Source organism: Delphinus delphis, chromosome 14 (assembly GCF_949987515.2).
Source record: "Delphinus delphis chromosome 14, mDelDel1.2, whole genome shotgun sequence".
Classification (NCBI taxonomy): Eukaryota; Metazoa; Chordata; class Mammalia; order Artiodactyla; family Delphinidae; genus Delphinus; species Delphinus delphis.
The window spans coordinates 14,642,256-14,664,290 of record NC_082696.1 but is presented as its reverse complement, the minus strand read 5'-3'; the positions used below and the strand labels follow the sequence as shown (position 1 = coordinate 14,664,290).

Sequence of the window (22,035 nt, the reverse complement as noted above, 5' to 3'; positions counted from 1 at the left end):
CCTTTTCATAAACTTGATAAAAAGTTGCTTACTCTGTTTTTGAGTAGTTAAGCTCTTCATTCTCCCAGTGCACCAATGCAATTTCATAGGGGTGAATTTCATGTTTTTCAAGAACTTGCATCACATGCTTCATCTAGAAGAAAAGCAAGATCAACCTGAAATTATAACCGACTCCCTCAGTACAGAATAATGTTATAGAGTTAATGCTTATAACATTTTTTAAATTACATTTGATACCATTTCTTCTGTTCTTTAGGTTTTAAGGAGAAAGCAAATTCATGGTGATACTAAACTAATTGGAACGATATATTCACTTGCTTTTACATTTGGAAAACACAGACAAGCTTAAGGAGGAAAACAAAACCTCCCATTATCCCACGACCCAAAGAAAACCCCTAATAACATTATGGCTTGTATTCTTTAAATCTTCAAAACAAAAAGTTTAAGTAACACACTTGTAAAAATTTAAACACAGAGGTATAGAAAGTGATTCTCTCTGTTCTCCTGAATTTTTTTATTCACACACACACGCTGTATTTTATTTTTACAAGAGATAAACTGACACCAAACATTGTAAATGGATGGCCACAACAAAAGCAACAATGATTGCAATTACCAAACACGAAACACACTCACACTGTGTCATAATATTGACATTCAGTCCAGGAATCCTCCACTGTAACAGCTCCTTTACTTTGCAGTGAAAATTGATTTGTGTATTTTTTGCCTCTGAGTCCTTGTGGGATTTTTTTTTTAATTCAAACAGAAAGTCACAAAAATTATAATCATCCTCATCAGTTCACTCAGTCCCATGTAATTAATTTTCTTTTTCATCTTGATCTTTTGTTAACACTTTTATGAATTCATCAGTTTTCCATTAGAGTTCTGAAAATGCTTATTCATTCAGTTCAGCAGTATAGTCAGTCTCCTGAATTTCTAATCCTCTAATGTAACCACCATTAAACTTGGTGCATACCCTTCCGGACTTTTCCCTATGTGTATATGTATGTACATTTAGTTTGCTTTCTATATAAATGGGATGATACTGTACATATGAACATTTTCAATGCGATTCTCCTTCATGGAGGAAACATAATTGATTTAACCGTCTTAAATGTCCATCCATGGGTTTTTTTTCCTATTCTCTACTATCACGATGTCACATGTGCCAGCCTTATGCGTGTATCTTCAAGGACTTGTGGGAATATTTCTTTAGGATTTGTTGGAACAAAAGACATGCACACTTATAATTTTGATAAATGTTTCTAAAATGCTCTCCAAAACAGTTTTTCCAGCTTTAGAATCCAAAGATTTAAGAGAGCATTCTTTTTTTTGAATATTACTTATTTTTTTATATAGCAGGTTCTTATTAGTTATCTATTTTATACATACCAGTGTATATATGTCAATCCCAATCTCCCAGTTCATCCCACTGCCCCCCCTTCCCCCCCTTGGTGTCCATATGTTTGTTCTCTACATCTGTGCCTATGAGAGCGTTCTTTTATTTATTTTTTTAATGACAGCATTCTTAAAAAACACTGGGTATTGTCAGCCTTTTACATCTTTGCAAATTCAAATAGCCAATTTGTACATTTTTCTTACATTTATTGCTCATTTATATTTCCTTTTCTCCAGGAAACCGCTCCCCAGTCTCCCTCCCCCTGCCCCCTATGTGTGTATCTCCTTTCAGTAAAACTGGGTTTGTATGAGGCATATTTTTTTTACCAGCTCTGGTATTATATTGGTTATATTCTGTGACCTGCTCTTTTAATTGAACTGTAGCATATACACAGGCAATTCCTCGGGAATTGGTTTCTTCCCACGTGACTTTTAAGAGCTGTAGTATGTACATCCTAAATACATACTATGGGTGTATTTAACAAACTTGCTATTATTATGTGTTTTGGTTATTCCTCATTTTTGCTATTGTAAATAATGTGTTGATGAACATTTCTATACATCATTCATCATATATAACTGTGATTATTTCCTTTGGATAACTTTCAGATGTAAAATTGCTGAGTTCAATATAAAGCTTGGATGTGTGTTACCCAACTGCCTCTGAAAAGGTTGTATTAAACAAATCATGATTGGGATATTGAAGAAATTATTGCCAGTGAGCTAAAAAGTTCTAGAAAACTTGATCTAAAATGAGACTCAGTGCAGCCAGCTTCCAGTGAACTGTGTGTACATGACTCATTTTGTAGGTTATCACACGAGAAGTAGACTTCCTTCTGTCTGCAGGGTAGCTAGGGTTGTTCTGATTTGCCACAAATTATTGTGTGCTCAGAGAATGGAAAATGTAGGAAACTTCTAAGTCAAAAAGAAAATCAACATCACATAATGCAGAGCAAATAAACTGAGGATTATCTGTTAATTTACCTTCCAATGGCTCAGATTATTAAGTGCCAATGAACAATTTATTCTCAGAAAACTAAATTTTAATACTTTCACGCTTTATTTATACTTACAGTTTTGTCTTTCACATTCCAGAAGACAGCAGCTCCTTCCCTGATTTAAAAGAATAAACTAAGTTAAAGGTGGAATACATTCTTTAGGGCCACACATAAAGCCAGGCTTAGGTAGCTTCTAGAATGCATCTAGAAGGCCAATTTTAAAAAATACGATTTATTATTGATTTGACATGATGGTCCCTGGATGGATATGATAAACAAAAGCTATTTTTTGAATTTCAGATAAAAAACCTGACCCCTCAAAAATTCATGGATTTCTCCTGTGGTTTGCAGAATAAATAACTATTATTGTAAAACCATGTAACTTCAGGTATCTAGACTCTTTCATACCCGATGCAATTCTTTTTTGTTTTTTTAAATTAATTAATTTCTTTTTGGCTGCGCTGGGTCTTTGTTGCTGCATGCGGGCTTTCTCTAGTTGCAGTGAGTGGGGGCTACTCATCGTTGCGGTGTGCGGGCTTCTCATTGCGGTGGCTTCTCTTGTTGTGGAGCATGGGCTCTAGAGCGCAGGCTCAGTAGTTGTGGCACACAGGCTTAGCTGCTCTGCAGCATGTGGGATCTTCCCGGACCAGGGCTTGAACCCGTGTCCCCTGCATTGGCACGCGGACTCCCAACCACTGCGCACCACAGAAGTACCCTGATTCAATTCTGGTGTACAGATATCAGAATAAGGAAATTTTTGAGACCTGTCTCATTAGCTCTCATTAGGCAGATTCTGCTATCAGAAAAGAATAAAGGGTCATGCTTTTAATATCTGTGGAATAAAGAGACTGAGATAAATTAAAGCTTCAGATGGTAAAGGCACCTATGAAATAATGCCAGCCATCCCTACAGTGCTCAGAGTAGACCTGCAACAATGCCACAGGAGGCCCTCACAATCCAAGTCTGCCTTTGACAAAATTTAAGTGGAACTTGTTTTGATTTCTGAAGTCTGATGTGTTGAGCTGTTTTAGGTAGTAAATTAAAAAAAAGGAAAAAAAAAAGAAAAAGGAGTTACAGCTCTGGGTCATTGCACCAGAGGAAGGAAGGGTAGAAATGAAAGAAAGGTAGGGGCTTCCCTGGTGGCGCAGTGGTTAAGAATCTGCCTGCCAATGCAAGGGACACGGGTTCGAGTTCTAGTCTGGGAAGATCCCACATGCCGCAGAGCAACTAAGCCCGTGTGCCACAACTTTTGAGCCTGCACTCTAGAGCCCACGTGCCACAACTACTGAAGCCCGCGTGCCTAGAGCCCGTGCTCCGCAACAAGAGAAGCCACCGCAGTGAGAAGCCCACGCACCGCAACCAAGAGTAGCCCCTGCCCGCCGCAACTAGAGAAAGTCCGTGCGCAGCAACAAAGACCCAACACAGCCAGCCAGCCAGCCAGCCAGCCATCCATCCATCCATCCATCCATCCATCCATCCATCCATCAATAAATGGTAAAAATATGATGTTCCCATTAGCATTTTTCAAACCATCTTGAGCAATGTGCTTAGTATGTGTGTGGGTCTGTGCTTAGCATCTGGGATGCAAAGACGAGTATGGTCTAGATCCTCTGCTCAAGGAAGTCCCAATCCAGGGAACACTGATCCACGGACCACCAATTACAATAGTGCGATCCACACTGTAACAGAGTTACGCAGAGTCTAGGTGGATGTACACTGGAGGGACACAGTTCCTAAAGGACTAGCAGAGCCAAATGAGAAAACGAGGAAATACCCCAGGCTCCAGGAAAAGGTGCGAGGAGGGCAGGCAACATCTCAGAATAAAGAGCCAGTAGTTTGAATGGCTGCGGATGAGGGGAAGGGGAGGGCACTCAGGTCAGAGGCAGGGAACAGCCAACCCCTGAAGGAACTTCGTGCTGTGATAAGGCGTTTGGTCACATTCCGTAGAATTTTAAGGACAGTATAGTGATCAGAATTACCCACTGAAAAATTGCTCTGCCTACAAACAGACAGAAAGACTGCTGGTGGGGTGAGAAGACAGGCAGGGAGACCAAGCAGTGAGTGTGGCAAAAGGCCAGGGTGGGGTCTCAGGATATGGATTTGGGAGGTGTTTAAGGCCACAGCCAGAGCGCTGGTTCAGAGAAGCACCTCAAGGCAGATGAGAGATCCCAGGAACTCTGCAGTATGGCGCTCAAGCCACATGTGACTACCGGGCACCTGAAACAGGCCTGGTCCAAACTGAGAGCTGCTGTAAGTGGAAAATATATGCCGGGTTTCAGAGACTTAGTATGAAAAGGAGAATGTAAATCTCACTAATTGTTGACTGATCACATGCTGAAATGGTAATAGTTTAGATATGTTGGGTTAAATAAAATATACCAGTAAAATTAATTTCAGGCAATATATGATGTTATTATTAGTGTTGGTCAAAATTAAATTCATCTTTTTTTAAATTAAAAATGCGGCTATAAGAAAATATCTTATTACATTCGCGGCTTGCATGTGTGCCTTGCGTTGTATTTCTACTGGGTGATGCTGACCTGGAGGACCTCAGAAATCCAAATTCCTGACTCAAGTCAAAAGGGGTGTTTCTCTACCGGCACTAAATGCTGAACTCTTGATTATGTCCAAGGAAAGTAAGGCACCCACAGGAACAAAGACAGAGCTTCCAGTTATCATCAGCTGTAAGAACTAAGACCACAGAAACGTCATCAAAGTCTAGATTCTCATGGATGGTCCATGTATTTCTGTTCTGCCGCTTATTAGTCCTTTGACTGTGGGTAATTCACTTAATCCCTCTGACCCTTGGGAATAAAAGATCTTCCTCAAACGTTGTGAGGATGAGATTATTTTAAATGGTTTCTATTATCATTACCACTTCCACTCAGCTACTCTGGAGTATCTGGTATCAAAACAACCTTAAAAAAAAAAAAACCTTTAAATAAAAGGAATAAATGTATATGCATCAGGGTCCCAGTCTGAAGTCTCCAGAGAGGTAAGGTGATCTAAAACTTTAGCTTCAGAGGGAGAAGATGGAAAAGGAAGAAAGACAGCAGGGCAGGTAGCATGAACCTGATGAGGGGCACTGAAGATGAATGGGAAATAAGATGCTTACATATTCTTAGTAAATGAAAACCCACATTTACCAATAAAGGCAAGTACACACCAAGTTACCCGAATGGGCCTGTTAATGACCTCAGCCTGAGTTTCCTTCAGTCTCCTGCTCTCAGGAAGGCCGGAAGCTGGGGGGAGTCCACTCGGTTCCCTAAATCCCTGCGTTCTGCAGGGCACCATTATTTCCACCAGTGGTTCCTGACCTTAGCTTTGTCCAATGCGCTCTCTCTTTTTTTTTTTTTTTTTTGCGGTACACGGGCCTCTCACTGTTGTGGCCTCTCCCATTGCAGAGCACAGGCTCTGAACGCGCAGGCCCAGCGGCCATGGCTCATGGGCCCCGCTGCTCCGCGGCATGTGGGATCTTCCCGGACCGGGGCACGAACCCGCATCCCCTGCAACAGCAGGCGGACTCTCAACCACCGCGCCACCAGGGAAGCCCCCCAATGCTCTCTTTTTACAACGTGTTAAGTGCACCCTTTACTGTCATGAATTATGAGCGGTGCGAAAAACTTGCATATATGATACAAAGATGACATAATGCTTAAAGTTAATTTAGAACAAAATGAATAAAAAATCCCTAATCTTTTCCCTAGGGGGGAAAATTCTTTATTTCATAAGAGGATTTACCAGCAGATGCCTAAAAGTGACAAACTCCTATTCAAATAAGAGCCAAAGGATAAATTTAAATCACAAATAAATTCTGAAACATCTTCTGTTAAGAGAGAAGGTACACCTGCATCTTTAAGGACCACAATACCTGGCCACAGCCCATCTTCCAATGGAGTTGCTTTCTTGTCTTACCTGAAGAAGAATATTGTTCCAGGATCACCTTCTTTTGCAGAATTTTCCATACCTATCACCAAAATATTTGCTGCATCTGTGATAAATGAGCAAAAAGCTATGTCACAAGGTGACACAAGATTTAAGTCACCTATAAACTTTTCACAAAGTATTTGTGATCATTGCTTCATATACCATGAAGTGCTCTACAACACACTGTCCATTTATCTACTAAGGTTTCTAAAAGTATTTAATATATGAAAATGAAAAGACCATAAGAAATTACTTGAACAAAATATTCAACAACCTGTGACACTATTATTAGTGCTATTTAAAACTCATTCACGCCCATTTTGATTCAGTAATCGCTAGTCCAGTTGATAATTATTAAAGTCTTAGTATCAGTACAACTAAGGTTCAAGAATTTGGGGGGGTGGGGGAGGGATGGACTGGGAATTTGGGGTTAGCAGATGCAAACTATTATATAGAGAACAGATAAACAACAAGGTCCTACTGTATAGCACAGGGACCTATACCCAATATCCTGTGATAAACCATATGGAAAAGAATATAAAAAAGAATGTATCTATATAAAGGAATGTATATGTATAACTGAATCACTTTATTGTATAGCAGAAATTAACACACTGTAAATCAACTATAGTTCAATTAAAAAAAAGAAAAAAGAATTAAACTTCTTTCTGTAAAAGTAATTTAAAATAAAATTTGAAGAGCCATTAATATATTCTCTTCCTTTAAATATCATTTTATTAATAATATAATTTTAATATTCTCAAACTACTCTTTCCACTGAATTTTAAATTATATTGTATAAAGTGTGGAAAATAGAAAACATACAGAAACAAAGATACAGTCCATTTCAAAACATATCTGATTTCAAAGTTAATCATGAGAACTACCATGACAGTCACCTGCAACTATTTAAATGTTTTAACATTTTAAATATTAAATACATACATATACAAATATTCACCAGTAAGTAGTTACTTTGTATATTAGTTTAGTAGTATTTATTATAAGTATATAAATATTCTATAATGTAAATTATAAATAACATGTTAGTCTATCAATAAATATACTAATATTAATACGTAAAATGTTACGTAATTTCTTTTTTGAAACTAAATACATTTTAATAGAAAACAAAACACACAATAACCCTTTTCAGAAAACAGAAATATTTAATCCTTTTCCCACAAATTAGAAGCTGCTTTATCCTCAGAGCATAGTTTTCTATGCGTGTGTTTGTATCTAAGATTTGTTTCACAGACTGTTCATTAAACTGCTACTGCAAAGCAGGAGGTGGGAGGGACGATCTCAGGAGAAAAAGACACTGGAAAAGCCGCACCTCGGAATCATCTGGAAATTCAACATTTTCTAATTTTGATGTTTCACTTCCAATTATTTTCATTTCTTTACCACAATCTGTCCTTTTAGGGGAGAGAATTGTTGAATAGAAGTGCAGCCACAAAAAGAATCTTTCTTTCCCACCAACATAATTTCTTAACATAAAATCAGGATCCTCAAAGCTTCAGAGCTCCTAATAGAGGCTGGGGAATGGGGGATTCAGAAAAAGACCAACTCCTAAACTCCTTTTCTTTGGTGAAATCACACTTCCTTGAGTTCTACATCTATAGAGGGCAAGGCTCACCCATATAGCCAAGAACACCACAAATGAAGTGGGAAAGATCCAGGCCAGTGAGAATAGTACGAGAAGCCCCCAAGTGTGTGATGCACAGGGGCACCCTGCCGACAGCCTCCGGAATCAGCCAAGAACACCGCAGGGCAATTTTCCTTCTTAGAGGCCCTGGACATAGCTCTGTTTTTCTAAGTCAATTATGTTTGTTTTTTGCCACCAAATAGTACAAACAGTTGGTTCAGATCATCAAGGCTGAGAAAACACAATGACATTTCGATTGTTTCTTACAGGGTCGGTGACTCTTTTAAGAATTTTCTCTGGAGCAGAGGTTTTCAACCTACTATTTTTTGCTACTTTGAGGTAAATTCATGAATCTTCCATCAAAGTGTTCCAAGTCATTTTTTTTAACATAAAGCAGGTGATTTCTCAAGAAGCCTTCCTCACACTATCCTAAAATCCTCTCAGTTTAATTCTCTTTTAAAATATTCATTGAGCTTATCTTTTAACTAATTCTGTTAGTTTTAAAGTGTTGGACTGTACTGGTAAATTTTTCTTTAAAGGCTCTCCCCAACAGTTCTATCAATTTTACGGTTCTTCTTTAAAACTAAAATAACTTTTTAACGTGACAGAAATGAAGTGTCATGGCCTTTGATCATCCCAAGTAAGAGTGATCCTATAATTACAGCTGAATAAACCATATTGATTTTAATCTTCGAACTAAGTTCTCTGTGAATATGTTTTAAATTTCCTATCTTTGTATGTTATTTGTATAAAGAGATTCAATGCCACTTTCATGATATAATCCTTCAAATAGAAAATGAGGGGCTTCCCTGGTAGCTCAGTGTTTAAGAACCCACATGCCAATGCAGGGGACACGGGTTTGAGCCCTGGTCCGGGAAGATCCCACATGCCGTGAGCAACTAAGTCCGTGAATCACAGCTACTGAGCCTGTGCTCTAGAGCCTGTGAGCCACAACTACTGAGCCCACGTGCCACAACTACTGAAGCCCGCATGCCTAGAGCCCGTGCTCCGCAACAAGAGAAGTCACCACAATGAGAAGCCCGTGCGCCACAAAAGAGTAGCCCCCGCTTGCCGCAACTAGAGAAAGCCCGCACGCAGCAACGATGACCCAACACAGCCAAAAATAAAAATAAATTTATAAAAAAAAGAGAACATGAAACCTAAACAAATGCATATTTAAGACAGTTATCATAGGAAAATTATTTTCTAATACATTTTAACATACTTGGCCCCAGGTTCAAGAAGATGTACCTCTAGGCAAGCTTGTTACTTCAACATATCCATGGGAGGTCAGATCTTGAGAGAGACTTCCAAGATGGTATTCATCTGCGGTTGCAAACGCAGTACAGCGCATCAGGTCCTGTGCCAGAGAGAGGAGAATGAGATGGGTTACCAAGAGGTGCCTGTGATGGTTGTCTCTTTACAGGGAGGATGGCGTGCTGCAAAGCTGGCACTCGAGAGTTTTCTCCAAACATTTCAACGGTTCAGACAAAGGATGTGAGAAGGATGCAGAGAAAGAAGTTACAAGGAGGCGGATTTCAGCTCAGTCTATGCAAGAACTTTCTCTTAATAGTCAAAGAGATGGAATGGGCTGTCAGAACAGGGGGCCACACCTGCTGGTTGCGCTTCAAGCAGACTGATCAAAAAATAGAGAGGATTTAGGCACCATACAAGGCGCCTGGATGAGATGCTAGTTGAAGTCTGTCCAACCTTGAGTTTCCATGGTTCTTTTTCAGAGCAGCATTATTATTTGAGGTCATTTGATAATTTGCCACTAGCCTTGTACAGGCAGAGATTACTCTGAATCTACTAAGGAATTACAGAAATTTTTACTCTAGTTAATTGTACTCTGGTTAAAAGTTCTGTGAATCTGAGAATGTGTCCAGGTTTGGTGAGTGCTTTGGATTTCTGCACTAGGAGTCTTACGCGTGTGTACATGCATACATTTATATTGTGTGTAGCTATACAGTATACATATGGTAAGCATATGGTACAGCACACAGTGTTTTTGTCAAACTGTAGGTCACAAGCCGTTAGTGAGTCCTGATATCAATTTAGTCGGCCCAAACCAGCTTAAAAAAAAAATAAACTAGGGGCTTCCCTGGTGGCGCAGTGGTTGAGAGCCCGCCTGCCGATGCAGGGAGCACAGGTTCTTGCCCCGGTCCGGGAGGATCCCACGTGCGCGGAGCAGCTGGGCCCGTGAGCCACGGCCGCTGAGCCTGCACGTCCGGAGCCTGCACGTCCGGAGCCTGTGCTCCGCAACGGGAGAGGCCACAGCAGTCAGAGGCCTGCGTACCGCAAAAAAAAAAATAATAATAAAAATAAATAAACTAAACAGAATAAAACAGAAAATATTAGAGTACATAATTCATAGTAAGGGTAAATTTTATTTTATGACATTTTCTGTCACATATATGTCTATATAGGTATACCGGGTCACTACATATACACTGTAATGTAAAATAAATTTCTCACTATGGAATACGGTCAATGAAGTTCAAAAGCTATCGGCAGAGGTGTTAAGGGTTCAGGCACAGAATTAGATTCATTAAAAAAAATCAGAATAACAATAATGCCTACTTGATAGGGTTGTTGTGAAGTTTAAACAAGCTGATGAATGTCAACTGCTCAGAACCATGATTAGCACAAATGTTCAACATTTTTTAGATAACAGTTATTATTACGGCACATGCAGATATGTTTAAACCATCAAAATTTATGGGAGGCTAAAAAGTTTATCAAGTAATTTACATCTGAATTTTCATTTGTCCGTAATTTTATATTTTAGTGTCTATTAATCAGAACGTTAGTGATTCTACTGTCTTTGATACACATGGTGCTTTGGCCCATATGTATCAAAAGAGGTATAAGAGTCACTAAATCAAAATTTATTCCTAGGATTTACTCAACTTGGCTCCTAAATTCTTTCCCTTTCTGCTACATTCCTAGTATGAAATTCAAGAAAAGTAGTACATAAATTTCTTCCTTCCTCCCACTTTTGTTACCTAACTCCTGGCTCTTTCTCAAGAGATGACCTAACTCTGCTTTGCTTTTTCTTCCATCTGTTACACAGTTCTAATGTGTGGTTTAAAAAGTAGCAGAGGAATAAACGGAGGATCTGAAAAACCTAAAATCCGTAAAATATCCACTCATAAGCGAAACATTCAATTGTCTAATTGATTTTAATTCAATTAGAGGAAAAATTAAAAGTCAGACAAGCAAGCTGAAATTGTCACTGAATGTGAGCTGAACGGATGCAGGACACTCCTGTTGCAGATATCTGATATGCTGATTCCCGTATTCATTATGAAGGTAAGAACACGTTAATTTACAAAAACATACGGATCCATACAGTCAAAGTAAAGCTGGTTACTGGAGTACAGGAATCAGTTATGTGCTTAAGGCTTAGAAGTGCCAGAACTAGTTGTTCTTTTAAGGCTCCGTGGAGTTAAAAAGAGCTGGCAGGGTATGAGATTAAGCTGCCTGAAAGAAAGGAATCCTGGAAAGAAGCATCAGGTAAGGCCATGGCAGGCAGGCTCTACCCTACAAGAGCTGACAAACTTACTCAAGTTTGCTAAGCAAAATCCCAGTGCATTAGGTTGCATGTCAGAGTGACTCTGGGGCTGCTAGAGCTGACATGCTTAGTCTAGGCTGGAGTGGGAAGAGAAGGCGGCACGAAGGAGAAGACAGGAGATAAGGAGAAGGTCGACAGCTAGTCCAGCGGAGGGTTTTCCCAGAACTGTACTAGAAACGGCATTGCCGACTGTTTCTAGAATCTTTGCTGAAAACTGGCAGCCCAGACAACTATCCAACTCAAGAGCTGACCCACATAGTGTTTTCAAGATTTTAACAAACTATCAACAATAAATGGCCATTTGGCACAAAATCCAGATTTCCACCATCTTTCGCTCCAGTGGAAGATCTAGCAGTAACTGACCAGGGTCACGGGAGGGGGGGGGGGTGCGGGGGGGGCGTGATGCAGTCCCTCCCACTCCCTGGCTCGTGCCTGCTTCACCATCATCTTTCTTACTGATCAGGTCCATCTGTGCTAAAAAAACTTACACTATTTTACCTTCTCAAAAATGGAACAAGTCGGGCTTCCCTGGTGGCGCAGCAGTTAAGAATCCACCTGTCAATGCAGGGGACACGGGTTCGAGCCCTCGTCCGGGAAGATCCCACATGCCGCGGAGCAACTAAGCCTGTGCGCCACAACTACTGAGCCTGCGCTCTAGAGCCCGCGAGCCACAACTACTGAGCCCACCTGCCACAGCTACTGAAGCCCGTGTGCCTAGAGCCTGTGCTCCGCAACAAGAGAAGCCACTGCAATGAGAAGCCCACGCACCGCAACAAAGAGTAGCCCCTGCTTGCCACAACTAGAGAAAGCACAGCAGCGAAGACCCAACACAGCCAAAAATAAATAAATAAAATAAATTAAAAAAAAAAAAGGAACAAGTCAAAGCATTCAACCACTACTTCCATGAGAAAATATATGCTGAGCTCCAAAGAGTCAGGTTATAAATTTTTAAACACAATTTGTTTTTAACTTAGTCATTCCAAGGATCTTTGCAGATTTTCTGAAGATGGTCACCTTTCCTTCTCTCACCATCTCCTGTTTAGTTTGGCTCAGAGTCCTAGCCAATGTCTCACAGCTTATTTGGTTTAGCCTACGTTACATAACTTACATGGCTCGCCACACTACTTTCTGTATCCTCCTTAAACATCTGGGATGTGAGTCTCTGTTTAAGTTATGAATCTTCTGTGAATAGATGATTCACAAGGTTTTCCAATTTGACTTGTTAGAAATATCTTTTTTGGGTTTTATTTCCTTTGTTTTTCAATTTCAAGATTGTATTTAAATCCACTTGGTAAAGGGAAAGAGTGTGTGTCATCTTTGCATTTTTTCCCCCTATTATTTAAAGATGTTACTCTGCAAGAAGCTTTCATCTTCAGACATGTCTTTTTCTGGATTTTTATAATGAACCATTATTTTTTGAGCATTAAATATAAATATATACCAAATTTCAGGTTCTAGCATGGGGATCAACAACTTGTTCTTAAATAAATGTGCCAAACCAACCTAAAATAGTTATTGGATTTAAGATTTAAATTTAGGCCTTTCTATTTTGAAATGTTAAAAGAAAACCACCCAAACCCAAACAAAACAAAACCAAAGCCAAGAAAACCACCATGTTTCAGTATGTTTCATTTTTCTGGCCACAGAAAACATATTCCAGCAGATGGGGCTAGAAATTTATATATGATTCTTGTTTTGGAGCATCACATACTCTGACAGAATACTTTTCCTGAAAAAGAAAGTTTATTTTTATTCGTGTTCTTTTACTAAAACAAGAAATTAGTGCATTACAATAATGTTGCTTCTATATTACTAAGGGGAAAAAATGCATGTTTTTCCTGTTATGTACAGATTATAGGCAAAAGTTAGAAAACACAGATGCATTTTACATTACTAGTATAAAGCTTTAGCTTTTAACCTTTCTGACTACAACCCATGGTGAGAAACCCTTTCACATACACAGTACCTACACACACACAGACACCCACACCAATAACCGACACAGAAGCTTCACAGAACAATATTTACCTTTATCATGAGTAATGCATTGATACTTTCTATTCTGTTTCATCAAACACACCAAAAAAACCCCAAACCTATTAACAACCCACTGGTTAATTTTACTACACACTGTGGTGTGAGCCTGCAAACTACTGCTGGGCGTCCCAGCACCCTGCCTCCTCTGCAAGCCTCCACGCTGCTCAGAGGTTGGTCCTTACCCTCGGGCATCGTCCTCCTCAAAGACAGGACAGGCCAACAAGCAGCACTGGCCCTGCCATGATAAGTGATGAGCCAACGGTGTGTGGGCTGAATATCTCAGTAGGTTATGATCTCTACAAATGGAATCAGGTGAAGACTTGATTCTAATATAGAGGGTGAGTGGCCTCACTCCGTCAATTCCAAGCGCATGCCATGTGGCAGAGGTAAGAGGGTGAGCTCAGGTGCACACGTGCGGAATGAGACAAAGGGTACCTCTTTCTGGTACAAAGTAGAGTCCTTTCCTGACTCAGTCCAGAGGGGAGGAAAGGGCTTTACCACCAAAGGGGACTCGCCAGCCCCATGATGCCCACATGGAAATGGAGGGGCCCTCTATTCGGGACAGATAAAAGCCAGTCTTCAACCCTGGGCATATATTACCTCGTTATACCTCAAGACTGTGTTCTCCTGTAAGATCATTAGAAAATAATGTTCCAAAAATCATACTCCCTCAGGTCACTTACAAAATGCCTTCAGAAATAGAAAAGATTGTCTATTATTTTCCTGTGCTTCCAGAGGAATGACGTACTGTTTCTGTTTTCACGGAATTCCAACTGAAGTCACAGCTATTACGTTACATAACATGTCCTATGTCAGGACCCAGGAAATAAATGACTCCTTAAGTTTGGTGATAGAAAAAGTTATTTCTTATAAGACATTCTTATGTTTTTCTTTTTTTCTTGTTAGACAACAAAAAATGTACAACCCAGGAGTATCCCTGCCTTTCTTTAATCATTGGGCTTTGCGGAACTAAATATTCAACTAGATTACTCGTATCAGATATCTGATAATATTTACTTCTCTGTTCATATCAACTGCTTGCTCTATTTTAAATGTAATGCTTTTATTATCTCATTTGAAACTTATTAAATTTTGACAATCTACTTCAAATCCTTTCCTGGAAGCAGAAAGGAAAAAAGTCCTGAAGAAAAATAAAAAACGGAACCCAGGAACACTGCTTTCAAGTCTACAGACAGCCCAAAGCAATAATGCCTCTTCGACAGTTTACAACCGACAACTACAAGAACAGGTGCCATTTCTGACCTCATCAGCCTTTCATAAGAAGCTGGATTCTGCTCTGCGCTGCTCGATGTAACGCAAGGAAAAAGGGACTTGGTCCTCCTCTTTTTTGGATCTGCTGTGAATTCAAGTTTTTACACTTACTTTCATCTCAGTCACTTAAATACTAAATTTCCCAGAGGATCACAACAATAAACAACATAATTAAACACTCAAGAGCTAGAAAGAAAGGGGTGAGAGCAGAATGCATCCAAAACTCCCATCCTTCATATCGTGGGTTCAAGGAAACCAAACAAGAATGTAAACAAAGCTAGAATCCAAAACAAAAGTCATTAACCAACTCCTAGCTTCACAACCTGAGGACAAGACGTGAAGGCCTGTACACCTTTTTAAAGGAAGTCAACCACGCAGTAAACAAAACCAAAAACAGGACAAGTTAAACGCTCTCAAGGTCTACTTCTCAGAATCGAGATTGTAAGATCGACAGTATAACCTGTTTTCTGATAGATTCAGAAGGCTTCATCAAGTGTTAAATATTTGACATTCCTACTTTTAATGTTGATGGCTGCAGACATCAAAGGTCCCTTTGCTTCTCTTCTATCCTTTCCTGTTTAATAAACATTTATTAAGTATAAGGCACAGTTTCAAGTAACATGCGAGATACACAGGTTACCAAAGGGCTTCATCCTGACCTTAAATATTTATCATTTAGTGGGCAAATGCGAACTGTAGTGGAGAACTTCCCATAAACCTCTTAACAGTGAATGAAAACAACCACTTCAACCTTCAGATGATAAAAAAAAGCAAAAACCTTCACTCTGCTTTTTGGATTCCGCCTCGCCATGTCCTTTCACCACCCCCTCCCATGCAGTCACCATTGGCTAATGAATGTATACCTGTCTGCATACTTAATGGAACAAAAATTTTTTAAATTTAATACAGAATTTCTACAGTTTGATTTTTTTTTAATGGGGGCTTTTTATAGCACTGTTCCTAGAATGGACTTACTACTGGTCTTTTCCAAAATTTCTTTAGGCCACTAATCCTTTCATAAACTACATTTTTGTATTTAATTGCCTGTATTTTGCCTTTATATGTACCACTAACTCCTAAAATTAAGATGTTGATTCCCTTTGGAGATGACAGGTTTTACTATTAGGCTTCAAAGATCCTGAAAGAAGTGCTGAGCTGATGGCTGGCTCTCCTATGTTGGTAGTAAGGCTGGGGTGGGATCCACAGGGGTTCAGAGTGATTATTAGGGAACAGAGGCGCCACCACCGCAAGTGTTTTTACCTTGTTCACAGGCAGAACTGGAAGGTTGGTCCTGGATGGCTGCCTGGTCCTTGATGCTTTCAGTGGTCTCTTGATTTGCGGAAAGTCTTGTTTAGAAACAAGTGTTTCCGTTGACACAGATGAGGAATGTCTCTTCAGTATTTTTATAAACCACTTAAAGCCTAACAGATTTGGTCTGTGAATCACTTTCCTATGAGTACCAAGGGAGTTCCTGGTTGGAAGGTGCTCTTTTTCATCTTGGTAACGTGCGGTGTTTAATGGAGAGAGTACATTTGTATTTGATATTTTCCGGTTCATTTCCAGGACCTGGGACTTATTCAAACCAACAGCTGCTGTATCAGGAAAGAAGAAATTCACGTTCTGACTTCTTGTCAGGGTGTTGCATGTTGTGGTCTCAAATTCCTTAAGTGGTTTTAATGTTCGATGAACAAGTCTTTGGCACTGACATGCTTCTGATAAAATATAGTGAGATCTGGCCAAGGACCTGAGAAGTCTGGCTGGCATTACCACATCTCAAGCTAAAAGAAAAAGAATTCAAAGTTCAAGTTTTTCAATAAAAAATGTTTAAAAAGTATATAGTGTTTTCCCAGGTAACAGGTATATTTCTGTAAAACAATTTGCAAAATAGATACATCTTAACTTAAGCCTAGTAAAAGAATGAGGTTAAAAAAATACATACAAGTATTTTCACCACCTCTCTTTTAGTCAACCTTTAGCCTTCTTTCTGGAAGGTTATAAGACTATAAAGCTATTGAGGGACTTCCCTGGCGGTCCAGTAGTTAATACTCTGCGCTCCCAATGCAGGGGGCAAGGGTTCGATCCCTGGTCTGGGAACTAAGATCCCACATGCCGCACGGCGTGGCCAAACCAAAAAAAAAAGTAGTTTATTTGTCCTTTAAACACATATCATTTTTTTAACACCTTAAAGCAACAGACAATTATTGGTGCCTATCAGAGGTGATGTTTGAATCGGGTTTCAAAAGGGCAGAGGGATCAGCAAGGCGAACACCGCAGGTAAACAGTATTGTTCACCTGACAAACAGGATGCAACTTCAGGGGAGCCAGGCGTGAGCTGCAGCAGCAGCTGAGGGCTGAACAGGAGCCTGTGGCTGCATCCTAAGCACTGGTCCTAAAGTTTCTATAGGAGAGGGAAGTCGGAGCTCTTCATGTGAGACTCACATGGTCAAAAGTACATTCAAGAAACATATCCTTGGTTAAAACTTAGAGGAGGAACTGAGAGACACTAAGACATTGCTTTCTGAGTACTTTGTACCCAGCAAGCGCTCTGCTTCACCTCACGACAATCCTGTGAGGTACTTCCCAGGGTAAACTGAGGCTTAGGGAGGCTGACTGCTTACAATCAGTGATGCAGAGACAGAAGGAAATCCCAGGCTTTTCCAGTTCTAGAGACAACACTGTAACCACTGAATATATATTATCTCCCTTTAAAAGGATGAGGGCAGGGGGTTCCCTGGTGGTGCAGTGGTTGAGAGTCCGCCTGCCGATGCAGGGGACATGGGTTCATGCCCCGGTCCGGGAAGATCCCACGTGCCGCGGAGCAGCTGGGCCCGTGAGCCATGGCCGCTGAGCCTGCGCGGCCGGAGCCTGTGCTCAGCAAGGGGAGTGGCCGCGGCAGTGAGAGGCCCGTGTACCGCAAAAAAATAAAAATAAATAAATAAATAAAATAAGAGGATGAGGGCAAGGATGAGTCACTGCGATATTTAGGAGGTAGAACCTGCTGCTTTCAAAATATCTTCAAAAGTTGGAATTCTCTGTTTAGTTCCAGTCCAACTAGCTATTTTAGTTCACGTTTAGTTAGTACTATTACCTGCCAGTTGAACCAGTGGGTTTTGCAGAACCTAATTATACAATATTTTAGGAATCTGTTTACACAGGTCTGGATTCTTCCATTCTCTTCTAGGAAATTCTTACCTCCAAGCTCTAAATCTTGCCTTCACACAGAGGCTGGGACAAAGAATGTAAAAGCTACAGGACAAACAAGTGTGCTTTCTATCTTTGCTGAGAAAAAAACAGAGGGGTAGCATTTAAGGTATCCGACACACACACAAAATTATTTAGGCTTTGTTAAAAACTGGAACACATCTCAGAAAAGTGAAATTTTAATTGCACAGACTAAATTTAAAGATAAAAACACACTACACTTTTAATTACACTAAGAGCTTTATATAACATTTTGGGTACCGAATTTCCGTGCTCCGCATTGCCCTTGTCATATTTCTCGATGGTGTCTACATCCGTGCAGATTGGTGGGGGGCATGATCCCCCCCGTCCCGAGTGATCTCATCTTCCATCCTCCCTTAGCCACTCACTCCCAGGGTCTTATGCTCCGAGCTATATCGTGGCCATTAGGCACCTGCGGCTACCGAGTACTTGAAATGTGGCTCAATAAAATTTAAAAAATAATTTTTTTTGGTACCTTTTATTATATACTTAATACAAAAAGTAAAATATCTCAATAATTTTTATATTGATTACTTGTTGAAATAATATTTTTAGATATATTGGGTTAAATAAAATTAACCTCACCTCTTGGGCTTCCCTGGTGGCGCAGTGGTTGGGAGTCCGCCTGCTGATGCAGGGGACGCGGGTTCGTGCCCCGGTCCGGGAGGATCCCACATGCCGCGGAGCGGCTGGGCCCGTGAGCCATGGCCGCTGAGCCTGCGCGTCTGGAGCCTGTGCTCCGCAACGGGAGAGGCCACAGCGGTGAGAGGCCCATGTACCGCAAAAAAAAAAAAAAAAAAAAATATTAACCTCACCTCTTAATTTTTACTTTTAAAGTGTCTAGAAAACTTAAAATGCCGTGTGTGGCTTGTATCGTATTCCTGTTGGAGGGTCCTGCTCTAGACCTGTCATTACCAATATCTGCAACCTCATGTTCTCAATTTCAAGCATTCTACTCTCCAAACACCACCTGATCTTTCAGCCTCACTCCTTCTATCACCCAATTCCAACAGTTCTTCAACCCCAACAGGACCTACAATTCAATGATCCAACCACTTTTTCACTGTCCCTCACTCCCCACATCACTTCCTCCACACTTAGTTATATTCCATGGACCTCAAATCCCTTGTACCCCACTCTTCCACATACCCACGTGGCAAAACCTCAACGTGAATTAAATATAATTCACCTAACTTATGCCTGGACTCCTGCACCTCAACGTGGCTGGAGACGGACAACCAACCAACAACCATCTGGTCTCACTTTAAAATCATGACCACTCACTTCAGGTGGGCCTTTCATGCCGCTCAACGATCTTAAATACTGTACTTCCATACTATATTTTACTTTTTGCTCTCTCCTCACACCTTCAACGCCTCCTCCTTTCTCATTCTCAATAACGACCTTGCTTCCGCTTTGGTTGACAAAACACAAATAATCAGGAGAGAACTTCCACCAGCCCTTGCCATCATCCACCTGCCCACCTATTGCTTTTGTGCCCATATACTTTGTCTTCCCTTCTGCTGCTACAGATGAGGTGCCCGTGGTCCCATCTACAGCCAGGTCCTCTGTCTGCACACCAAGTCTCTTCCCTCCCTGCCTACAGAAGACATAGTTAAGCCCTTCTCCCCTCTCTCCCCCTTGCTATTTATTTTTCCCTTTTTACTGACACATTCCTATTAGCATACAACTAGGCTCTGATTTCTCCCACCTTATAAAAACAACTCTTCCCCGACCCCCATCTTCCCTTCCATATACTACACTTGTTCTCTGAGCTCCTTTCCTTTTAGAGTTTTATTGCCTCTCTCCATCTCCTCTTCTCTGATTTTTTTTGAACCCACTCCAATTGGGCTTTCATCTGTCACTTCACCAAAGCCCATTTGTCAAGGCCAGCAATGACCACCACATTTATAAGTCCTGTGGTCACTTCTCAGTATTCATTTTACCTGACTGACCAGCAACATGTGATACAGCTGATCACTCCACCCTACTCCCTCACTCGTTTCTGGGATACCACGCTGGCCATTTTCATCCTACCTCATGGGTAGGATGTCTCTTTTGCTCGTCTCCCATCCCAAGAATGTAATGTACCAAGGCTCAGTATTTGGGCCACCTTTCTTCTCTATTCTCAGCTCTTGGTGATCTCACCCAATCTCATAGTTTTATATAGTACCTACAATTGATGAATAGCAAATATTTATCCCTAAACTACTCTGATGAGCATGAAAAATGTAACATGCTCAAAACTGAGCTTCTGAAATCTTCCCGCAAATCCTATTCTTCCCAGTCTCCCCCACTCATAAAATAGCAATTACATCCTTCCCTTTGCCAAGGCCCCAAACCTGCAGTCCACCTTATTCTTCTCTTCCTTCTCCATACCCAGTCTGTCAGCAAATCCCACTGGCTTTGTTCGGACTGGTCCTCACCACCAACACTGCCACCATCCTGGTCCAAGCTGCTGTCCTTCCCAGGGATTATTGTCGCAGCCTCCGAATTGGTTTCCCAGCTTCTGTTCTTCAGATTCTTCTGAACACAGCAACCAAACTCAAATCGGATTACATCTTCCCTCTTCATAAAATCTGATGATGGCCTCACATTTCACTTGAAATAAAAACCCAACACCTTAAGATAGACTACATGGCCCTCCATTCTCTGCCCTTTATCACCACTCTGACATCTCCTCCAGCTTTTTCCCCTCGCTCATTTTGCTCCAGTCACTCTGGTCTCTGGATCTCTGTACTTACTATCCCTTATACTCTTCTCTCGGGTGTCTGTAAGCCTCATTCCCTCACCTCCTTCAGACCTTTGCTCAAATGTCTCCTACACAGTGAAGTCTTCCCTGACCACTTCATTTAAAACGCACACCAGCACCCACACTCTAGCTTCCTCCACTATTTCTCCATTGCATTTAACATCACTTGCAAACACGTTGTGTTCTTAATTTATTAACTCACACAACAAATTATGAACTGAGTGCCTACCATGTGACAGAAATTGTCCTACTTGCTAATGCAGCTGAAAATAAAATAGACGAAAATCCCTATCTTTTGAAAGTTACATCACAGTGGGGGTGAGAGATAATACACGTGGTAAACCACTAAAATATACATTAAATAGTCACAACGCTACAGGGAAAAAAACAAGAGGAAAGGAGATCTTTGTCTCTCTCCTGTAGCACCTAAGCTCCTTGAGGATAAAGATTTGCCTCTTGTTCATGCTGTGTCTCCTGTAACCAGAGTGCCCAGCAAACAGCAGGTATTCAACTCGTATTTTTTGAATGAAATACAAGGCAGCTACTCAGTTCTTGGACACATTTTCTACTTTTTAAGAACATACCAACTAAGTAATCTGTATCAACTAGGCTATAAGTCAATGGATAAGCGGCGCTAATCTCTGGAGCACGCCTTCCAATTCCTTAAGCTGCTCAAAATTATTTTATCTTTGCAGTTACCGCTATGCACTGGCTCAAAGGGTTCAGTACGTGGGTATGGACGGAGTGCTTTTCACTCCCAGCTAAATCGACCAAAGATCACTGCAATAGGCAGGTGGCCTCCGGGGTACCGGTAAAACACGTGAGACGTTCAGGGCGGCGGGGAGCAAAGGGCGGACCGCTGTGCGAGGCCATACAAGCTCCCAGAACAAAGTAGTGCACTAACCTCTCCGCGGGAAGAAAAGACAGACGCGCCAAAGGCGCACGCTCCTGCGCCTCCGCCGCAGGCAAGAGACAGAGTACCGGCTGCAGTCCTGCGCTCCCGCAGCCAGTCCCAACACCGACCCAGCGCCCCGCCCAGCGCCCGACACTGCGCAGGCGCACAGGACTCCTGGCCCAGCGGAGCGTAAGCCGCCCGGTCCACGTGACCGTCGGAGCACGTGACCGTGCTGCCGCGAACTTATCCGCTCCCTGGTCTCTGCGACGTCCCGGTCCCTGGTTGCTTCCGCCTTCCGCCCACTTCCTTATT

The 22,035-nt window shown here is 41.2% G+C and overlaps 1 protein-coding gene across 4 annotated transcripts in view; it reads right to left on the bottom strand.

Moving 5' to 3' along the window:
• Positions 1 to 21,946, bottom strand: part of RMND1 (required for meiotic nuclear division 1 homolog) — a 39,135-nt gene extending 17,189 nt beyond the window's left edge. The window contains exons 1-8 of one of the 4 annotated variants that reach the window (XM_060029780.1): positions 21,733 to 21,946; positions 20,456 to 20,677; positions 18,662 to 18,808; positions 16,115 to 16,632; positions 9,223 to 9,331; positions 6,312 to 6,387; positions 2,472 to 2,511; positions 33 to 133 (exon numbers count right to left, since the gene is read on the bottom strand). In XM_060029780.1, coding sequence (XP_059885763.1) covers positions 33 to 133; positions 2,472 to 2,511; positions 6,312 to 6,387; positions 9,223 to 9,331; positions 16,115 to 16,618 — 830 coding nt within the window. In that variant the 5' untranslated portion in view covers positions 16,619 to 16,632; positions 18,662 to 18,808; positions 20,456 to 20,677; positions 21,733 to 21,946. Of the gene's footprint in view, positions 1 to 32; positions 134 to 2,471; positions 2,512 to 6,311; positions 6,388 to 9,222; positions 9,332 to 16,114; positions 16,633 to 18,661; positions 18,809 to 19,560; positions 19,824 to 20,455; positions 20,678 to 21,732 lie in introns of those variants that run through there. The other 3 variants (XM_060029779.1, XM_060029778.1, XM_060029777.1) reach the window with 3 other exon arrangements.
• Between the last annotated feature and the right edge of the window lie 89 nt (positions 21,947 to 22,035).